The 16,657-nt window shown below is 41.6% G+C and overlaps 1 protein-coding gene across 1 annotated transcript in view; it reads left to right on the plus strand.

Moving 5' to 3' along the window:
* The first annotated feature begins 7,533 nt into the window (after positions 1-7,533).
* The window catches only part of letmd1 (LETM1 domain containing 1), a 72,113-nt gene continuing 62,989 nt past the window's right edge, over positions 7,534-16,657 (plus strand). The window contains exon 1 of the mRNA XM_028798598.2: positions 7,534-7,689. Within this exon, the coding sequence (XP_028654431.1) occupies positions 7,583-7,689 (107 nt within the window). The 5' untranslated portion in view covers positions 7,534-7,582. The remainder of the gene's footprint in view (positions 7,690-16,657) is intronic.

Here is a 16,657-nt window from a genome sequence, read left to right on the forward strand (position 1 = left end):
TTGTCCTTGAATGAGTCTTCCTTGGCATGGATTATTTATAACTTTAACGTCAGATGAACGTCGAACACGTGAGAAGGCAACATAAAGTTGTCCATGTCCAAAAACGGGTTCAGAGAGGTAGATGCCAACCTTGTCCATGGTTTGTCCTTGTGATTTGTTGATGGTCATGGCAAATGCAGGTTTAATGGGGAACTGTCGGCGTTTCAATGTAAAAGGTAATTCTAGGTCAGAACTCGTAAGATCAATTCTAGGAATGAGAACAGTATTGTTAGCATGTGATCCTGTAAGAACTGTTGCTTGAATAACATTGTGTGTCATGGTGTTGACGACTAACCGTGTGCCATTGCATAAACCCTGTTTAGTGTTAAGGTTTCTTAATAGCATGATTATTGTTCCGTTTTTAAGGGTAAGGTTGTGTTGTGGTATTCCGGCCGGGTTAATAGTCTTCAAATATTCTAAGGGGAAATTCAGATTTAATTGAATTTGCGAAAAGTCCGTTTCAGTCTACGTCGTGCATTGTTTGTATCGAGCCTTGCCCGTTTTTGTATGTCGGTCAGTTGAGCTTTCTGCTTTTGGAGTCTTGCTTGCTTGTTTTCTGGCAGTTCATATGCACGTTGTACACGTCTGCGTTCATTTATTCTGTCTCTTCGCTCCCTTTTTGTATGTCTGAGACGCGAGTTCTTTCGGTTTGAAATCGTGCTTGTTTCGATGCAGCACTTTGAGACGCGCGCTGTATGCATCTACGTTCATTGTGTCTGTCCATTTGGGCACGTCTCTGTAACGGGGTTACTTGAGCTTTGCGTTTTTTGATCCGAGACATTTTTTCTCCTGGAGTTTCCGAAGCGCGTTGTATGCGCCGCCGTGTATTTTGTTGTTTCATTCGTGTTCGTGTGTTTGGTCCCGTTATCCGATCCGAATCGTTTTGTACCCGTGACCGTGTATTCATGACTTGTTTGTTCCTCAGCATGCGAAATATGGATAAGTAATAAGGAGGATCGCACTCACTGTTAATATGTAGCCTTTTCTGCAGTTGAACGGTTAATAGTGCTTTATTGTAAGGAGATCCACCTATGCTGACACCTATGCTGCCTAGTGTGAAGGTGTTGAGATGACGTATGTTTAATATGGACGTTTCTTTTAGAAATGTGGCTTTGGGTGTCACTTCTTATTGATGTGGGGTGGGGGGTGGGTGGGTGAGGATTGTTGTTGCGCGAGCGTCTTCTTTCTTTTTGTGTTCCAGGGGCTTGTTGAATCCCCCTCTTTGTGTGTGTCCCGTCCGGTGCCTGTAGGGGGGGGGTGCCTTGCCGTTGTGCGCGAGCGTCTTCTTTTTTTTTGTGTGCTAGTTTCGTGTGCAATGGGTTTTGTGCGGTGCTGTGCGGCGCCTGCGTTTGACTACTTTTTTCTGTGCCTTTTCCTTTTTTCTGTGCTCGCGGCGCCTCATTTCTTTGACTCCTTTTTTCTGTGCTCACTCCTTTTTTCTGTGGTCTTGTCCGCCTCTCGCGGCCCCTCATTTCTTGGGGCGCCTGCGCAGTACGTCTTTTTGCGGCTACGGCCCATGGCCGGATGTCCCTGCGTCCATCCGGTTTAGCATTCTCGGTTAGTAATAGCATTCTCGGTTAGTAATATGGATATGTTACAGAAATGCAACCCAGCCACAGGGGATGCACAAGCCAGTGTGTTTCTTCATGCCAGTCCCAAGCCCGGATAAATGGGGAGGGTTACGTCAGGAAGGGCATCCGGTGTAAAATTTTGCCAAATCAATATGCAACTGTAGGCTGAAGAAGAAGAAGGAGAAGAAGAAGGGGGAGACGTGTCCAGAGGCAGGAGGAGAGGAGGAAGGTAAAGAGAGTGGAACTGAGGGTAGGAACTTTGAATGTTGGCAGTATGACTGGTAAGGGGAGAGAGTTAGCAGAAATGATGGAGAGAAGAAAGGTTGATATATTGTGCGTGCAAGAGACTAAATGGAAGGGGAGTAAGACCAGGTGGATCAGAGGTGGATTCAAATTGTTCTATCATGGTGTGGATGGGAGGAGAAATGGGGTAGGGGTTATTGTGAAGGAACAGTATGTCAAGAGTGTTTTGGAGGTGAAAAGAGTGTCAGGCAGAGTAATGATTATGAAGCTGGAAATTGGAGGTGTGATGATGAATGTTGTTAGTGCATATGCACCGCAAGTTGGGTGGCAAAGAAGGAGTGGGATAGTCAGAGAGATACAGAAAGTAGACAAGAGTACAAGGAGATAAGGCACAATGTGAAGAGAGACGTGGTGCCTTATCTCCTTGTACTCTTGTCTATTTTCTGTGTCTCTCTGACTATCCCACTTCTTCTTTGCCATCCTCTTCCTCTGTATACTCTCCTGTACTTCCTCATTCCACCACCAGGTGGTGGAGTTTTTAACCAGATTGTTTAATGGAATCTTGGAAAGTGAGAGGATGCCTGAGGAGTGGAGAAGAAGTGTAGTGGTGCCGATATTTAAGAAGAAGGGGGATGTGCAGGACTGCAGTAACTACAGGGGAATAAAATTGATGAGCCACAGCAAGAAGTTATGGGAAAGAGTAGCGGAAGCTCAGTTAAGAAGTGAGGTGATGATTAGTGAGCATCAGGATGGTTTCATGCTCAGAAAGAGCACCACAGATGCAATGTTTGCTCTGAGGATGTTGATGGAGAAGTTTAGAGAAGGCCAGAAGGAGTTGCATTGCGTCTTTGTTGACCTGGAGAAAGCATATGACAGGGTGACTGAGAGGAGCTGTGATATTGTATGAGGAAGTCGGAGGGGCAGAGAAGTACTTAAGAGTTGTACAGGATATGTACGAGGGAAGTGTGACTGTGGTGAGGTCTGAGGTAGGAGTGACGGAGGTAGGATTACATCAGGGATTGGCTCTGAGCCCTTTCTTATTTGCAATGGTGATAGACAGGTTGACAGACGAGATTAGACAGGAGTCCCCGTGGACTATGATGTTTGCTGATGACATTGTGATCTGTAGCGAGAGTAGGGAGCAGGTTGAGGAGACCCTGGAGAAGTGGAGATCTGCTCTAGAGAGGAGAGGAATGAAGGTCAGTAGGACCACCACTACAGAATACATGTGTGTGAATGAGAGGGAGGTCAGTGGAATGGTGAGGATGAGGGAATAGAGTTGGCAAAGGTGGATAAGTTTAAATACTTGGGATCAACAGTACAGAGTAATGGGGATTGTGGAAGAGAAGTGAAGAAGAGAGTGCAGGCAGGGTGGAGTGGGTAGAGAAGAGTGTCAGGAATAATCTGTGACAGACGGATATCAGGAAGAGTGAAAGGGAAGGTCTACAGGACGGTAGTGAGACCAGCTATGTTATATGGGTTGGAGATGGTGGCCCTGAGCAGAAAGCAGGAGACAGAGCTGGAGGTAGCAGAGTGAAAGATCCTAAGATTTGCATTGGGTGTGACGAGGATGGACAGAATTAGAAATGAGGACATTAGAGGGTCAGCTCAAGTTGGACGGTTGGGAGACAAAGTCAGAGAGGCGAGATTGCATTGGTTTGGACATGTGCAGAGGAGAGATGATGGGTATATTGGGAGAAGGATGCTAAGGATAGAGCTGCCAGGGAAAAGGAAAAGAGTGAGGCCTAAGAGAAGGTGGTGAGAGAGGATATGCAGGTGATGGGGGTGACAGAGCAAAATGACGAGGACAAAAAGATATGGAAGAAGATGATCCGCTGTGGCAAGCCCTAACGGGAGCAGCCGAAAGAAGAAGAAGATATTACAGAAATGCTATCTGAGTCCTCAAGACTGATTAAAATTTCTTCCGGTATAGAGATAGGTGGGAGGTGAGGAAAATTAGGCAGATTTTGTTTAACAAAGTTTCTAATTTGAAGGTAGTAAAAGAAATGTTTTGCTTTAAAGTAAAATTTGGAGTGTAATTGTTCGTAGGATGCAAAGCCATTGTCTGTGTACAGGTCTCTAAGTGATTTAATCCTGAATGTTTTCCAGACATTAAAAACTGTGTACGTTTGGGAGGGTGGAAAAAGGTGGTTCTCGTGCAAAGGTGTCACAGATAAAAGCTTCTCCATCTTAAAATACTTCCTACATTGGTTCCATATTCTGAGTGAGTGAAGCACAATTGGGTTGTTAGTATATTGGTGATAACCTGTACTTATTGGGGTACAAAGCAAGGAATATAAAAAAATACTGCAGATTTTTATTTCTATTGCAGACACAGCCTATGTCTGTTCATCTATTTGTGTCCATGTCCAGGTTTTTATAGCTTGTATATTCGCCGCCCATAATTAACAGTTTAATTTTAGTTCCTGCGCCGCAGAGCCTCCTGGGACGTCAGTGCCGTCCGTCGTTACAGTACTATCAAACTGCTATTAGTAGTATTAACAAAAATAATGAAATGATGTAAACATTTTTAAGACTTTCTCGGTAAGTTTAAACTAGGGTGACCATATTTTGATTTCCAAAAAAGAGGACGATCGGCACGGCCTCCAGACGAATTCAGACAAGCTTCTTGGTGGTTGATGAACATTATTTATTATACTTCAATGGTGCAGAATTAGCCTCTGTAATAAAATAAAATGAAATCTGTAAAAACTTATAACAAAATAATAGCTCTCTTAGACTCTTCAAATAAATAATTAAATATTGTTCTAAATATGAACTATTCTGTTTCAGCTTCAACAATATATCTCTTAAATGTAATAAAATAAATAACAGAAGAGTCTCACAAAGACAAAAAAACTTAAAAAGAATCTTGACTTTTCATCTTTAGTTTTCTTCTTCATCCTGCTTCTCTTCTTCATCCTCCTTGTCAGCCCATCCATATTTTGCTGTAGAGCTGATCTTTCCTAGCAGTTTTCGATAGCTTAACAAATAAGCATGAAAGTCTTTGCAAGACATGTCTTTGAAGTTGTACTGAACTAGTAGAATCCCCTTTAGTGACTCTACGGAGAACCGGTTCCTCTCCTTGGTCCACTGGCTTTGCATTAGTGAAAAAACCCTCTCAACATTTGCATTGTGAGAGGGAAGTTCAAAGACAAACTGTGCAATTGTCAGTAGCTCTGAGTAACATGCAATGCTTTTTGCCTTTTCAAAATATTTGGTCCACTTCTGGTGTACCTGCAGGCCACTGAACTCCTCATCATGGTTGCACGTTTCTGTGAATTTCCTCAGATTGGCGACCTGGTCGAAACACTTAACATCATCAACTGCCACCCCCTTCTCTCCAAGGTAATTGATGCATGCCTCCACATCATTCCAGTTTGGTGGCTCACTCAGATCCATCCACATGAATGTTGAGAACTCTTCCATGGGAGTCATCCACTTCTCCAGATACTCCAGACATGCACTGTACATGCCATGCACATCTGCACAGAACTGGTCACAGCCTTTGTCAAGTCCATCTTTGCGCTTCTGTGCCAGTAGTCCCTTAACTTTAAGGGACATGAAGTTGTTGCTCTTGCGTTGAAGAAGAATGGTATGTATATTGTTTAATATCTTCTTCACTTCCATATTGGACACGTTCTCCTGTTCCATTTCTTGAATGTGGGTGTGGAACACAGACATGAGTGTGTGCATGTGCCAAAGGTAGATTTCAGCAAAATCATTTTCAAAAAAACTGTTGAGTGCTATGGGTGGCTTTTGCTGAGACAGAAAATATGCCTTTAAAGCTGGAAACATCTGTAACATCCTCTCAATGCTTGGGAACAATGACAGCCACCTTGTCTTGCTGTGAGAGAGCATCCTTCTGTAATCAATCTCAACAAAATCACAATACTCCTTCAGGCTCTCAGTGCGCACAGTGTAAATGTGACAGTACTGGTAGATTTTGAATATGATATTCTCAATGTCAATTTCTATTGTGCCTGCCCCATGTTTGTGCACAATTATTCAATATGTGTGCTGGGCAACCCACACCGATCAGAGTCTTGTTTTGCAGCAAACTCTTCAAATTTGCAAACACATTCTTTCCAGCTTCATCACGTCGGATTCCTCCAAAATTTGTGTTGCAATTGTCTCCAGTAAATGCAATGCATTTTTCCAACAGATTGTTTTTTGCCAGGGTTTCTGTGAGATATTTTGCAATGGTTTCTGCTGTCTCATTGGGTGTGTCTTTAACTTCAATCAATTTTGTTTGCACGCCACCCTTCTTCCAGTCAAAATACTGGATTATGACTGGGAATAGTTTCACTGTGGGCGGCACGGTGGCGCAGTTGGGAGATCTGGGGACCTGGGTTCGCTTCCCGGGTCCTTCCTGTGTGGAGTTTGCATGTTCTCCCCATGTCTGCGTGGGTTTCCTCCAGGCACTCCGGTTTCCTCCCACAGTCCAAAGACATGCAGGTTAGGTGGATTGGTGATTCTAAATTGGCCCTAGTGTGTGTTTGTGTGTGTCCTGTGGTGGGTTGGCACCCTGCCCAGGATTGGTTCCCTGCCTTGTGCCCTGTGTTGGCTCGGATTGGCTCCAGCAGACCCCCGTGACCCTGTGTTTGGATTCAGCGGGTTGGAAAATGGATGGATGGATATTTTCACTGCTCCGTGGTTACTCCCGTCTGTGGAAACACCACAGTACTGGATTTCTTTGAGTGCTTCATGAGTGATTTTAACAGAGTGGGGGGCTATAGCACCATTGACGATGGCTTTTTTGCAATGTCAGAGTCAGGAAATGCCTTTTTAAGCAAAGTATTGGTGCAATCCATGGACCTGTAACTGTTGTGATGTTTCACTGTATGAAAAGCCATTGCACCTTCTGCTGCATTTACATCATCCTCTGTTTTTCCTGGTCTGACAAAAAACTCTGTCAACTTTGCAGATGGACTAGTCTCACTTCGCACAGCTTTTTTATGTTTCTCGGTGTCCACGTGGGCTTTCAGATCCCCAGCACCTTTATTGGATACCGAGACATATGTACCGGCTTTGCACACGGTGCACTCCGCCTTCCACTTGTCCCGACCGGGACGGTATGTGGGAAATTTTCTTTGCAGTTCATCGGTGAAGCTGCACTTACTTACGCTTCGGCATTTTCCCTGCTATACTGCTCCGCTCTCTGCACTGCTCCCTGTCTGTGTCTGTGTGTTTGCGCGCGCGGCGCAGACCTGCCCACAAGGCAGCCTCCCGGTAATTACGTCACGCAAAAAAGTAGTACCCTAGCATTGTGTGCAAAATGCCAGTCAATTTACGTACATGCGTAATGGTCCTATGAAAAACCGGACATTTTCGTCAATTTATTAAACCCGCCAGGACGCCCCGGACAGGACGTAAAAAGTGGACATGTCCGGGCAAAAGAGGACGCTTGTCTATTTGTTGTATTTAATTTCAGTCTGTTTGAAATGCAAATGTGAAGGCACATTTCACGTTTTCTTGGCTAAATAAAAACCTTGATACTAGTATTCTGTTGCCCACTTACAGTACCACGTCTGTCTGTCTGTCTGTCTGTCGAGTTCAAATTGAACGTACAGGACAATCACCTGCCGCCCTCTGTCGCTGTCGAGCCTCTTGTGGCTGACAGCGCTTCCTGCCGCTCATCTAAAAGCCCGCTTCCGTGACGTCATCCTTATCGTCCAATAAGAACACGCCTGTAGCTTCTAATCTCGGGCCGCTTCCTCCTGTCAAACATGGCGCTGTCCAGGGCAAGAATCGGAGGCGACTTGCTGCTGCGGCTTTTGGCGACACAGCGGTTACTTAGAATTACTGCCCGACTCAAGACCCCCGTCATATCGAGGTATGTCCTGCTGACACTTCGTCTTGTAGTCTCTTTTGTTGCATTTCGTCTTTGATGCGAGATCGGAGGTTAGGCTTTTCTGGGAAAGTGCTGTGCGCAGTGCTGGGCAAAGGGATTTATGATCGGGAAGGTGAAAAAGACGGGTGAATTGTTACAGAATCGCGAATCGAGGTGGAGTGGGTGGGTCCCAGAGGGGGCTTCAGCTCCCCCCACCTCACCATGGAGAGGAAGAGAGGTGTAATAGACACTTGCTTAGGGAGCAGTGAGAATGGGAAGAGATATTGACTGAAACAGAATGAGAAGTGAAAGAAAACTGAAAAGCCTGCCTAAAGTGAAGACGTGTTGTGGAACATCTACAGTGGATGCAGAATCTTCAGCCCCACACTTTCTACACATTTTGTTATGCTGCAGCATTGTGATAACAATCTTTTTTTTTTTTTTTCATTCCCATCAGGCAACACTCAATACCCTAGAATGACAAAGTGAAAGCAATAATTTAGACCCTTTTCGCAAATTTATTTAAAATATAAGAAAATTAAATATCACGCTGATACAAGTATTCAGACCCTTTACTCAGTCCTTCATTGAAGACCCTTTGGCACCCAGCCACAGCCTGGAGCCTTTTTGTCTGATGTGACACATTGCACACATTTTCACAATTTGTATTTGGAGATTTTCTGACATTCTCCTCAGCTGATCCTCTTAAGCTCCGTCTGGTTGAATGGAGACCCTCAGTGGATAGATATTTTCAGGTGTTTCTGGAGATGTCCAAGTAGGTTCAAGTCCAGGCTCTGGTTTGGCAGTTCAAGGACATTCCCAGAATTCTCCCAGAACCACTCCTATGTTGTTTTGTCTTTGTGCTTAGGCTCTGTTGGATGGCCAGTCTGAGGTTCAGAGTATTCTACGCTGGTTTGCATTAAGGATATCTCTGCACTTTGCTCCATTCATCTTTCCCTTAACCCTAACTAGTCTCCCAGTCCCCACTGCCTAAAAACAAACCCATAGCCTGATGCTGCCACCACTATGCTTCACAGCTGGAATGGCATGAGTGGTGCCTGCTTTCCTCGAGACGTGACGTTGATCTTTTTTTCATCAGACCAGAGAATGTCGTTTCTCCCAATCTGTGTGTCCTCAACAAGGTTATTATAGTTTGCCTTTTTATATTAGTTTTTCAGTTTAGTTCAGAATTTCAGTTTAGTTTTAGTGTTCATTCATCATATATTTAGTTTTTATTTCACAAAGACATTTCTTTTATTTTTATATCTATTAGTTTTAGTTTTAGTAGTTATGGTCTGGTTAAAGAGCTACTATGGAGTTTAGTTTTGTGTCACAATCAGACAGAACTGTACTGTAAGAGCCATTTTCATAGTTATATAAGATTCATAAATATTTTACTAGATGACAATGCATAATCTATAGCAGGTTCCTTTAACCCCCATAAGTAGAATTGAATTGGTATATTCTTGCCATTTCTAACAGCTTAGAGTAAGCATTATTCTTCAGTTAGTGACAGCCTTGCCATGTGTAAGGCATAGAGGCCGTACGGTTTTAAACCGTGACCATGCCCACACCTACGGGCTCTTTGAGTGTGTGAAGTAACTCGTATAGATAACGCGCTTATATAAGCACAAAGCCGTACACATAAAGTGTACAGAAGAAGAAATTAAGAGCTTTTAAGTACAGAAATAACTAAAGTTTCTCAAGAAAAGCTAAGTTTAGAGAAGATACATTTTTCCTTTTTTTTTTCCTTTTATTCTACGTGTGTAACTATTTTTTCTTTATTCTTGTGTGGATTACTTGCTTTTAACTTTCACTAAATTAATTTTAAAACGAACTTTTGGACTGAGAGATTTCTTACGACACGCGTTTTACCTGTGCTCGATCTTACGCTTCGGCGGCTACATGTACACTTAACAAGTTTGGATATAATATTAGTTTAATATTTACGGAAGCTTAGTAAAGGATGTAGTATAGTATCTGGTTTTGTTTTTGCCTGATAAAAACAAGCATAATCAAAATCAGATACTGAATATAGATAGATAGATAGATACTTTATTAATCCCAAGGGGAAATTCACATTCTCCAGCAGCAACGTACTGATACAATAAACAATATTAAATTAAAGATTGATAATAATGCAGGTAAAAAAACAGACAATAGCTTTGTATAATGTTAAATGTTAACATTTACCCCCCCGGGTGGAATTGAAGAGTCACATAGTTTGGGGGAGGAACGATCTCCTCAGTCTGTCAGTGGAGCAGGATGGTGACAGCAATCTGTCGCTGAAGCTGCTCTTCTGTCTGGAGATGATACTACTTAGTGAATGCAGTGGATTCTCCATAATTGATAGGAGTCTGCTCAGCGCCCGTCGCTCTGCCACAGATGTCAAACTGTCCAGCTCCGTGCCTACCATAGAGCCTGCCTTCCTCACCAGTTTGTCCAGGCGTGAGGCGTCCCTCCTCTTTATGCTGTCTCCCCAGCACACCACTGTTTAGAAGAGGGCGCTCGCCACAACCGTCTGATAGAACATCTGCAGCATCTTATTGCAGATGTTGAAGGACGCCAGCCTTCTAAGGAAGTATAACAATAATATGAATATGAACAATTTTATACAATTTTATAATTTTTTTAAATATTTTCTGTCATTTGTGCTGAACAAATGTGCATTGACTGTTGCCACTTTTTCTCTTTTCATTTTATTGTCCAGAATGGGCCAATTTGTAATGAAATGCTGGTGAATTTTAAGGACTGAGGGTTTTTTTACTCTAAATGTCTACAACACGCAACATATTCCGCTCCAAGACAATGTGCTTATAATGAAGGCCTTCAATATTGTATTCAAAAATCTCCCATACTGGGCTTTGTTATTTTCTACCAGCCATATTGATCTCTAATTCTGTCTCAGGCACATATCATTTATAGTCGTGATTTTGCCACCTGCAGGCCTGAAAAGAAATCAAAAATTAGATTCTACTGTGTTCTGACAGGTGTGATCGTGAAACTCATGGGGGCTTAGGAAGAACAGGGGTCTTAGGCTTGAATCTGTGTGCAGACCCCACCTAGCTGTATTGAGAGGATCAATGAAAAACAAGCATGTAGTGTGAAGGTTAGGGGCAGTGAGACTTGAATAGCCCACCATAAGAACAGTAAACTCTTAATGATCAGAGCAAGAGTAGGTAATAGGAGTATGAACAGGCACAAAATGACCGAGACGGAGATTAAGAACTATATATACGATATTATCTAAACCTGTTTATCCAGAGCAGGATCGCAGGAAACCTGGAACCTACCCTGGCAGGTCTGAGTGCAAGGCAGGAAAATCACTGGTGTGCAATATGTATGATATGGCTGATGTTAAGAACAAAAAGAATATGGTATTTCAATTATCTATTTTGAGAGAGAGAGAGAGAGAGAGAGAAAAAATGAAAATAGGGGGACAGATATTTTAAAACATAATTCTGCTACTGGATTATTTTCACAATATCAGGTATTTTGAGCTGTAAATAAAAAAAAATAAAAAAAAAAGACAAATTAATAAATATAGAATAAATACAAAAACAAATTAGTATGTTTAGCTTTTCACCAGTTGGCAGACTCTCTTCACCTACCTACCTGTAGTTCAGTAGAGACATTGCCAACTCAGGAATTTTACAAAGTTTGTATCGCTTCGTTGTTAAATGACTTTTTTAAAACAAAAGTGATTGGTCAGCAACAATATGCTGATCTTGTATGATGTCCTGGTCAGTCTCTCGATCTATTAAATTCTCCAAATTTAATAAGCAGTAAAAATAAAATGTTCGATCGCTTTTTACAATTTCCAGAAAAGTTTTACCTTTGCCATGTCTTTCGGGTTCATTTTGACCCGCCATTGCTTTTAATGGATTCTTCCACTTTGTGCTGGGTATTTTGTTTGTTCACATTCCTTTTCTGTTTTAGCTGGGGTTCCCCTCCTAGCTCATGTTTACATTTCTTTTTTTTTCTGTCTATTTTTTTAATGTTCAGTAAAGTTTATTTGTCTACAAAAATTTCTTTCAATGTTGCTCTGTCCAGTTATTATTTCGTAGATATGTTTAATATAGTGCAGAAGCCGAGAGAGGACATGCAATATCGTTATTTTTTTAAATTGTCTCCTTGAGATAACAGACTAATTTTATCGAGATCTCAAGATAACAGACTAATTTTATCGAGATAACAGACTAATTTTATTGTGATCCCGAGATAACAGACTCATTTTATTGAGATAACACTAATTTTATCGTAATCTCGAGATAACAGACTCATTTTATTGAGATAACAGACTAATTTTATTGTGATCCCGAGATAACAGACTAATTTTATTGTGATCCCGAGATAACAGACTAATTTTATTGAGATAACACTAATTTTATCGTAATCTCGAGATAACAGACTAATTTTATTGAGATAACAGACTAATTTTATTGTGATCTCGAGATAACAGACTAATTTTATCAAGATAACAGACTAAATTTTATCATAATCTCAAGATAACAGACTAATTTTGTCGAGATCTCGAGATAACAGACTAATTTTATCGAAATCTCGAGAAAATGAAACTTAACCTTTGCTCCTGGCATCAGGCTCGCTTAGATTGCGATGCATATACAGCTGAAGCCTTGCTAACGTTATTATTTTCTAAATTAAGGCATTAACATATTTCAGCCTGCGTCAGCCCTTGATTGAACAAAAATGTGATGCGCTGATCAATACAATTCTACTCTTCTGCCATTTCAAACAGGACGTGGCTTGAATAAGATAAATATTAAGCGTTGGAAACAATTATTTCATAATTTCAAGAAAACAAGGTCTTTTGTTTTATCAAGATGTTGATTAAAATTATTCCGTTATCTCGAGGAAACAATTTAAAAAAAAATAACGATATTGCACGTCCTCTCTCGGCTTCCATAATAAATATAGTATTTTTTTGTTCAGTTTACAAATATTTATGAACTGTCATTTTAAGCATCTTGTGTGATTTGGTGCTGAAACCCCAAGTGATGGGACCACCCTGTCTATCACTGCTAGGGACCACCCAATAAAAGAATGCTGGGCAGTAAACTCACTGGGGTTCATTTGAATGCGTTCAGGTGAAGTTTGGTGGTTATTATTGTAAAGATTGTGTTTTTCTTTGATTTTTGATTATTGGCTTTTGACTTTTTCCTGCTGCGGTGGGCTGGCACCCTGCCCGGGGTTTGTTTCCTGCCTTGCTCCCTGTGTTGTCTGGGATTGGCTCCAGCAGACCCCCATGACCCTATAGTTAGGATATAGCGGGTTGGATAATGGATGGACTTTTTCCTGCTTTGGTTATTGGATTCTCTTTGGATTGTGTTTCTGGAATATTGTTGTGTGGGGTTGCCTTTTTTTAAGTTTTTTTTTTTTTTTATTATTATTATTATTATTATTTTAAATAATATCCTCTTTGTAAAGTTCTTGGGGGATTTATCTCTTTACCAGACAGAATTTCCACAGTTTCCGGGGAGACATATTTGGAGATACTGAGGGTGTCTTTTAAAATTTAAACTTTAAAAGCCTGTCTTTCATTTAGGGATCTGCGACGGCAATCCGATGGCTGCCGTTCGAATCCCATAAATGCCAGAAGTGACTCCACACTGTTGGGCCCCTGAGCTGGGCCCTTAACCTGCAATTGCTCCATTTTGAGTATGACATTAATCTGCAAGCATACCCTCAAAGTTGAGGGTTGGTAGTAGGATTGGCACTCCAGCCCAGGGCTGTGGAGTCCATGTCAGAGTTGGAGACAATTTTGGGTACCTGGGGTCAGAGTCAGCAAAAATGTACCAACTCCAACTCCTAAATTGTAATGAAAAAAAAATACAGCAAATTCAAATGTCCCATTTCACAAACAAGACATAATGAACTACTTCTCTAATGTAAGAATAAAGCCCAGTGCATAGTTGTGTTATTACTAGTGTGAAGTTCATCTGAGCCTGACATTCACATATTGTAATCTGGATTATGGTACATTACAAAAAGTGTTTTCATTTTATTTCAGGTATAATGTGTTTTAACAAGTTCATGTGAGTGTAAACAAGTGTAATGATGTAGGTGGAGGTGTGTGCTATGGCCCGATGTGTGTTCAGGGGCTCTTGTCTTTTGTTTAAACTGGACAATACAGTAGAGAGTCAGCTTCCTAGCCAGTAGTTCTGTGGTTAAGTGACGTGTATGTTGCCTTCCTTCAATCAACATCTGTATATACAGGTGCTGGTCATAAAATTAGAATATCATGACAAAGTTGATTTATTTCAGTAATTCCATTCAAAAAGTGAAACTTGTATATTAGATTCATTCATTACACACAGACTGATGTATTTCAAATGTTTATTTCTTTTAATGTTGATGATTATAACTGACAACTAATGAAAGTCCCAAATTCAGTATCTCGGAAAATTAGAATATCAATTAAGACCAATGCAAAAAAAGGATTTTTAGAAATGTTGGCCAACTGAAAGGTATGAACATGAAAAGTATGAGCATGTACAGCACTCAATATTTAGTTGGGGCTCCTTTGGCCTGGATTACTGCAGCAATGCGGCGTGGCATGGAGTCGCTCAGTCTGTGGCACTGCTCAGGTGTAATGAGAGCCCATGTTGCTCTGATAGTGGCCTTCAGCTCTTCTGAATTGTTGGGTCTGGCGTATTGCATCTTCCTCTTCACAATACCCCATAGATTTTCTATGGGGTTAAGGTCTGGCGAGTTTGCTGGCCAATCAAGAACAGGGATACCATGGTCCTTAAACCAGGTACTGGTAGCTTTGGCACTGTGTGCAGGTGCCAGGTCCTGTTGGAAAATGAAATCTGCATCTCCATAAAGTTCGTCAGCAGCAGGAAGCATAAAGTGCTCTAAAACTTCCTGGTAGACGGCTGCATTGACCTTGGACCTCAGAAAACACAATGGACCAACACCAGCAGATGACATGGCACTCCAAACCATCACTGACTGGAAACTTTACACTGGACCTCACACAACGTGGATTCTGTGCCTCTCCTCTCTTCCTCCAGACTCTGGGACCTTGATTTCCAAAGGAAATGCAAAATTTACTTTCATCAGAGAACATAACTTTGGACCACTCAGCAGCAGTTCAAAGGCGAGACGCTTCTGACGCTGTCTCTTGTTCAAGAGTGGCTTGACACAAGGAATGCGACAGCTGAAAACCCATGTCTTGCATACGTCTGTGCGTGGTGGTTCTTGAAGCACTGACTCCAGCTGCAGTCCACTCTTTGTGAATCTCCCCCACATTTTTGAATGGGTTTTGTTTCACAATCCTCTCCAGGGTGCGGTTATTCCTATTGCTTGTCCACTTTTTTCTACCACATCTTGTCCTTCCCTTCGCCTCTCTATTAATGTGCTTGGACACAGAGCTCTGTGAACAGCCAGCCTCTTTAGCAATGACCTTTTGTGTCTTGCCCTCCTTGTGCAAGGTGTCAATGGTCGTCTTTTGGACAACTGTCACGTCGGCAGTCTTCCCCATGATTGTGTAGCCTACAGAATTAGACTGAGAGACCATTTAAAGGCTTTTGCAGGTGTTTTGAGTTAATTAGCTGATTAGAGTGTGGCTCCAGGTGTCTTCAATATTGAACCTTTTCACAATATTCTAATTTTCTGAGATACTGAATTTGGGACTTTCATTAGTTGTCAATTATAATCATCAAAATTAAAAGAAATAAACATTTGAAATACATCAGTCTTTGTGTAATGAATGAATCTAATATACAAGTTTCACTTTTTGAATGGAATTACTGAAATAAATCAAATTTGTCATGATATTCTAATTTATGACCAGCACCTGTATAATCTTCATTTGGATCTTGATCTTTGTTTGTCCGTGAATGAATTAGAAGAAGAAGCACTAGATGGCAGTAGAGAGACAGCTAAAACATAGGCATTGCATTAAGAATCTCCTCCAGGCTTATACTACTGAAGACTGTAGTACTCCAGTCATACCTCAAAACACAGACATTCAAACTAAACAAATTGTTGTGCTTTAAATTAACTAATCTTTATATATAATCTTCATTTGGATCTTGATCTTTGTTTGTCCGCGAATTCCACACATGCGTAGACCACCTTCCAGTTTAGTACGTTGTTGTTACTCACGGATGTCAACAATGTGCCGGAATAACGAAAGGGGTGGTGGACAGTGTTACGCTGGTTAGCTCCTGAGGCCTGTTTAGAGAATGAGATTGCCGAAGATAAAAGGTATGTGCCTACGTAACATATGAATGAAAGAAAGACAGTGGGTAAAATGAATGACAACATAACAGCACATTCCGAAAATTTATTATTGTTAAATTGTAGCCGGCGAGTGCTGCACGTCTCACAGTTGTACCGTGGCTTGCTCACATGTCAGTGAAGTGATCCCTATTTATGCTTTAACTCTTTGAGGGCTGAATATTTTTTCCAAAAAACTCCGTTTTCTGAAAAGCATACAATGCACTGGTTTCACACATAGATCAACATAAAATGTCTGTTGCTACAAGCTGTGGCTGCTGTTGTGCCTGATTGGCATCTCTGGCAGCAGTGGCGCCTTGATGCCCAGCAGGAATGCACAGCAGGTGGGCGACCGTGGCAGTCGCAGTGTGACGCAATATGGTTTGTACCTCTTGTCATCATAAGTGGCGGTCCTAACCAGGCGAATGCTGCTGTAGGCGTATCCGCTACACAAACAAGTTCAGCACTACAATTAGCTGGGGACCGATAGGCTGATGCTGGTACCTCACTTCCGTTTTCCATCTCCAGATTACTTGCATCAAACTCAAGAGTCCGATTCAGCGATAATACGTAAAACGTCCATGGGGTATTTTGCTTTGCACATTTGTTGTTGTTGTTCTTTATTTCACCTTATACAATTTTCTTGTATTAGGAATTTGTTAGTTTTCGCATACCCCTTGGGGTCAGAGCGTAGGGTCAGCCATTGTACAGCGCCCCTGGAGCA

Source organism: Erpetoichthys calabaricus, chromosome 3, assembly GCF_900747795.2.
Source record: "Erpetoichthys calabaricus chromosome 3, fErpCal1.3, whole genome shotgun sequence".
NCBI classification, from domain to species: domain Eukaryota; kingdom Metazoa; phylum Chordata; class Cladistia; order Polypteriformes; family Polypteridae; genus Erpetoichthys; species Erpetoichthys calabaricus.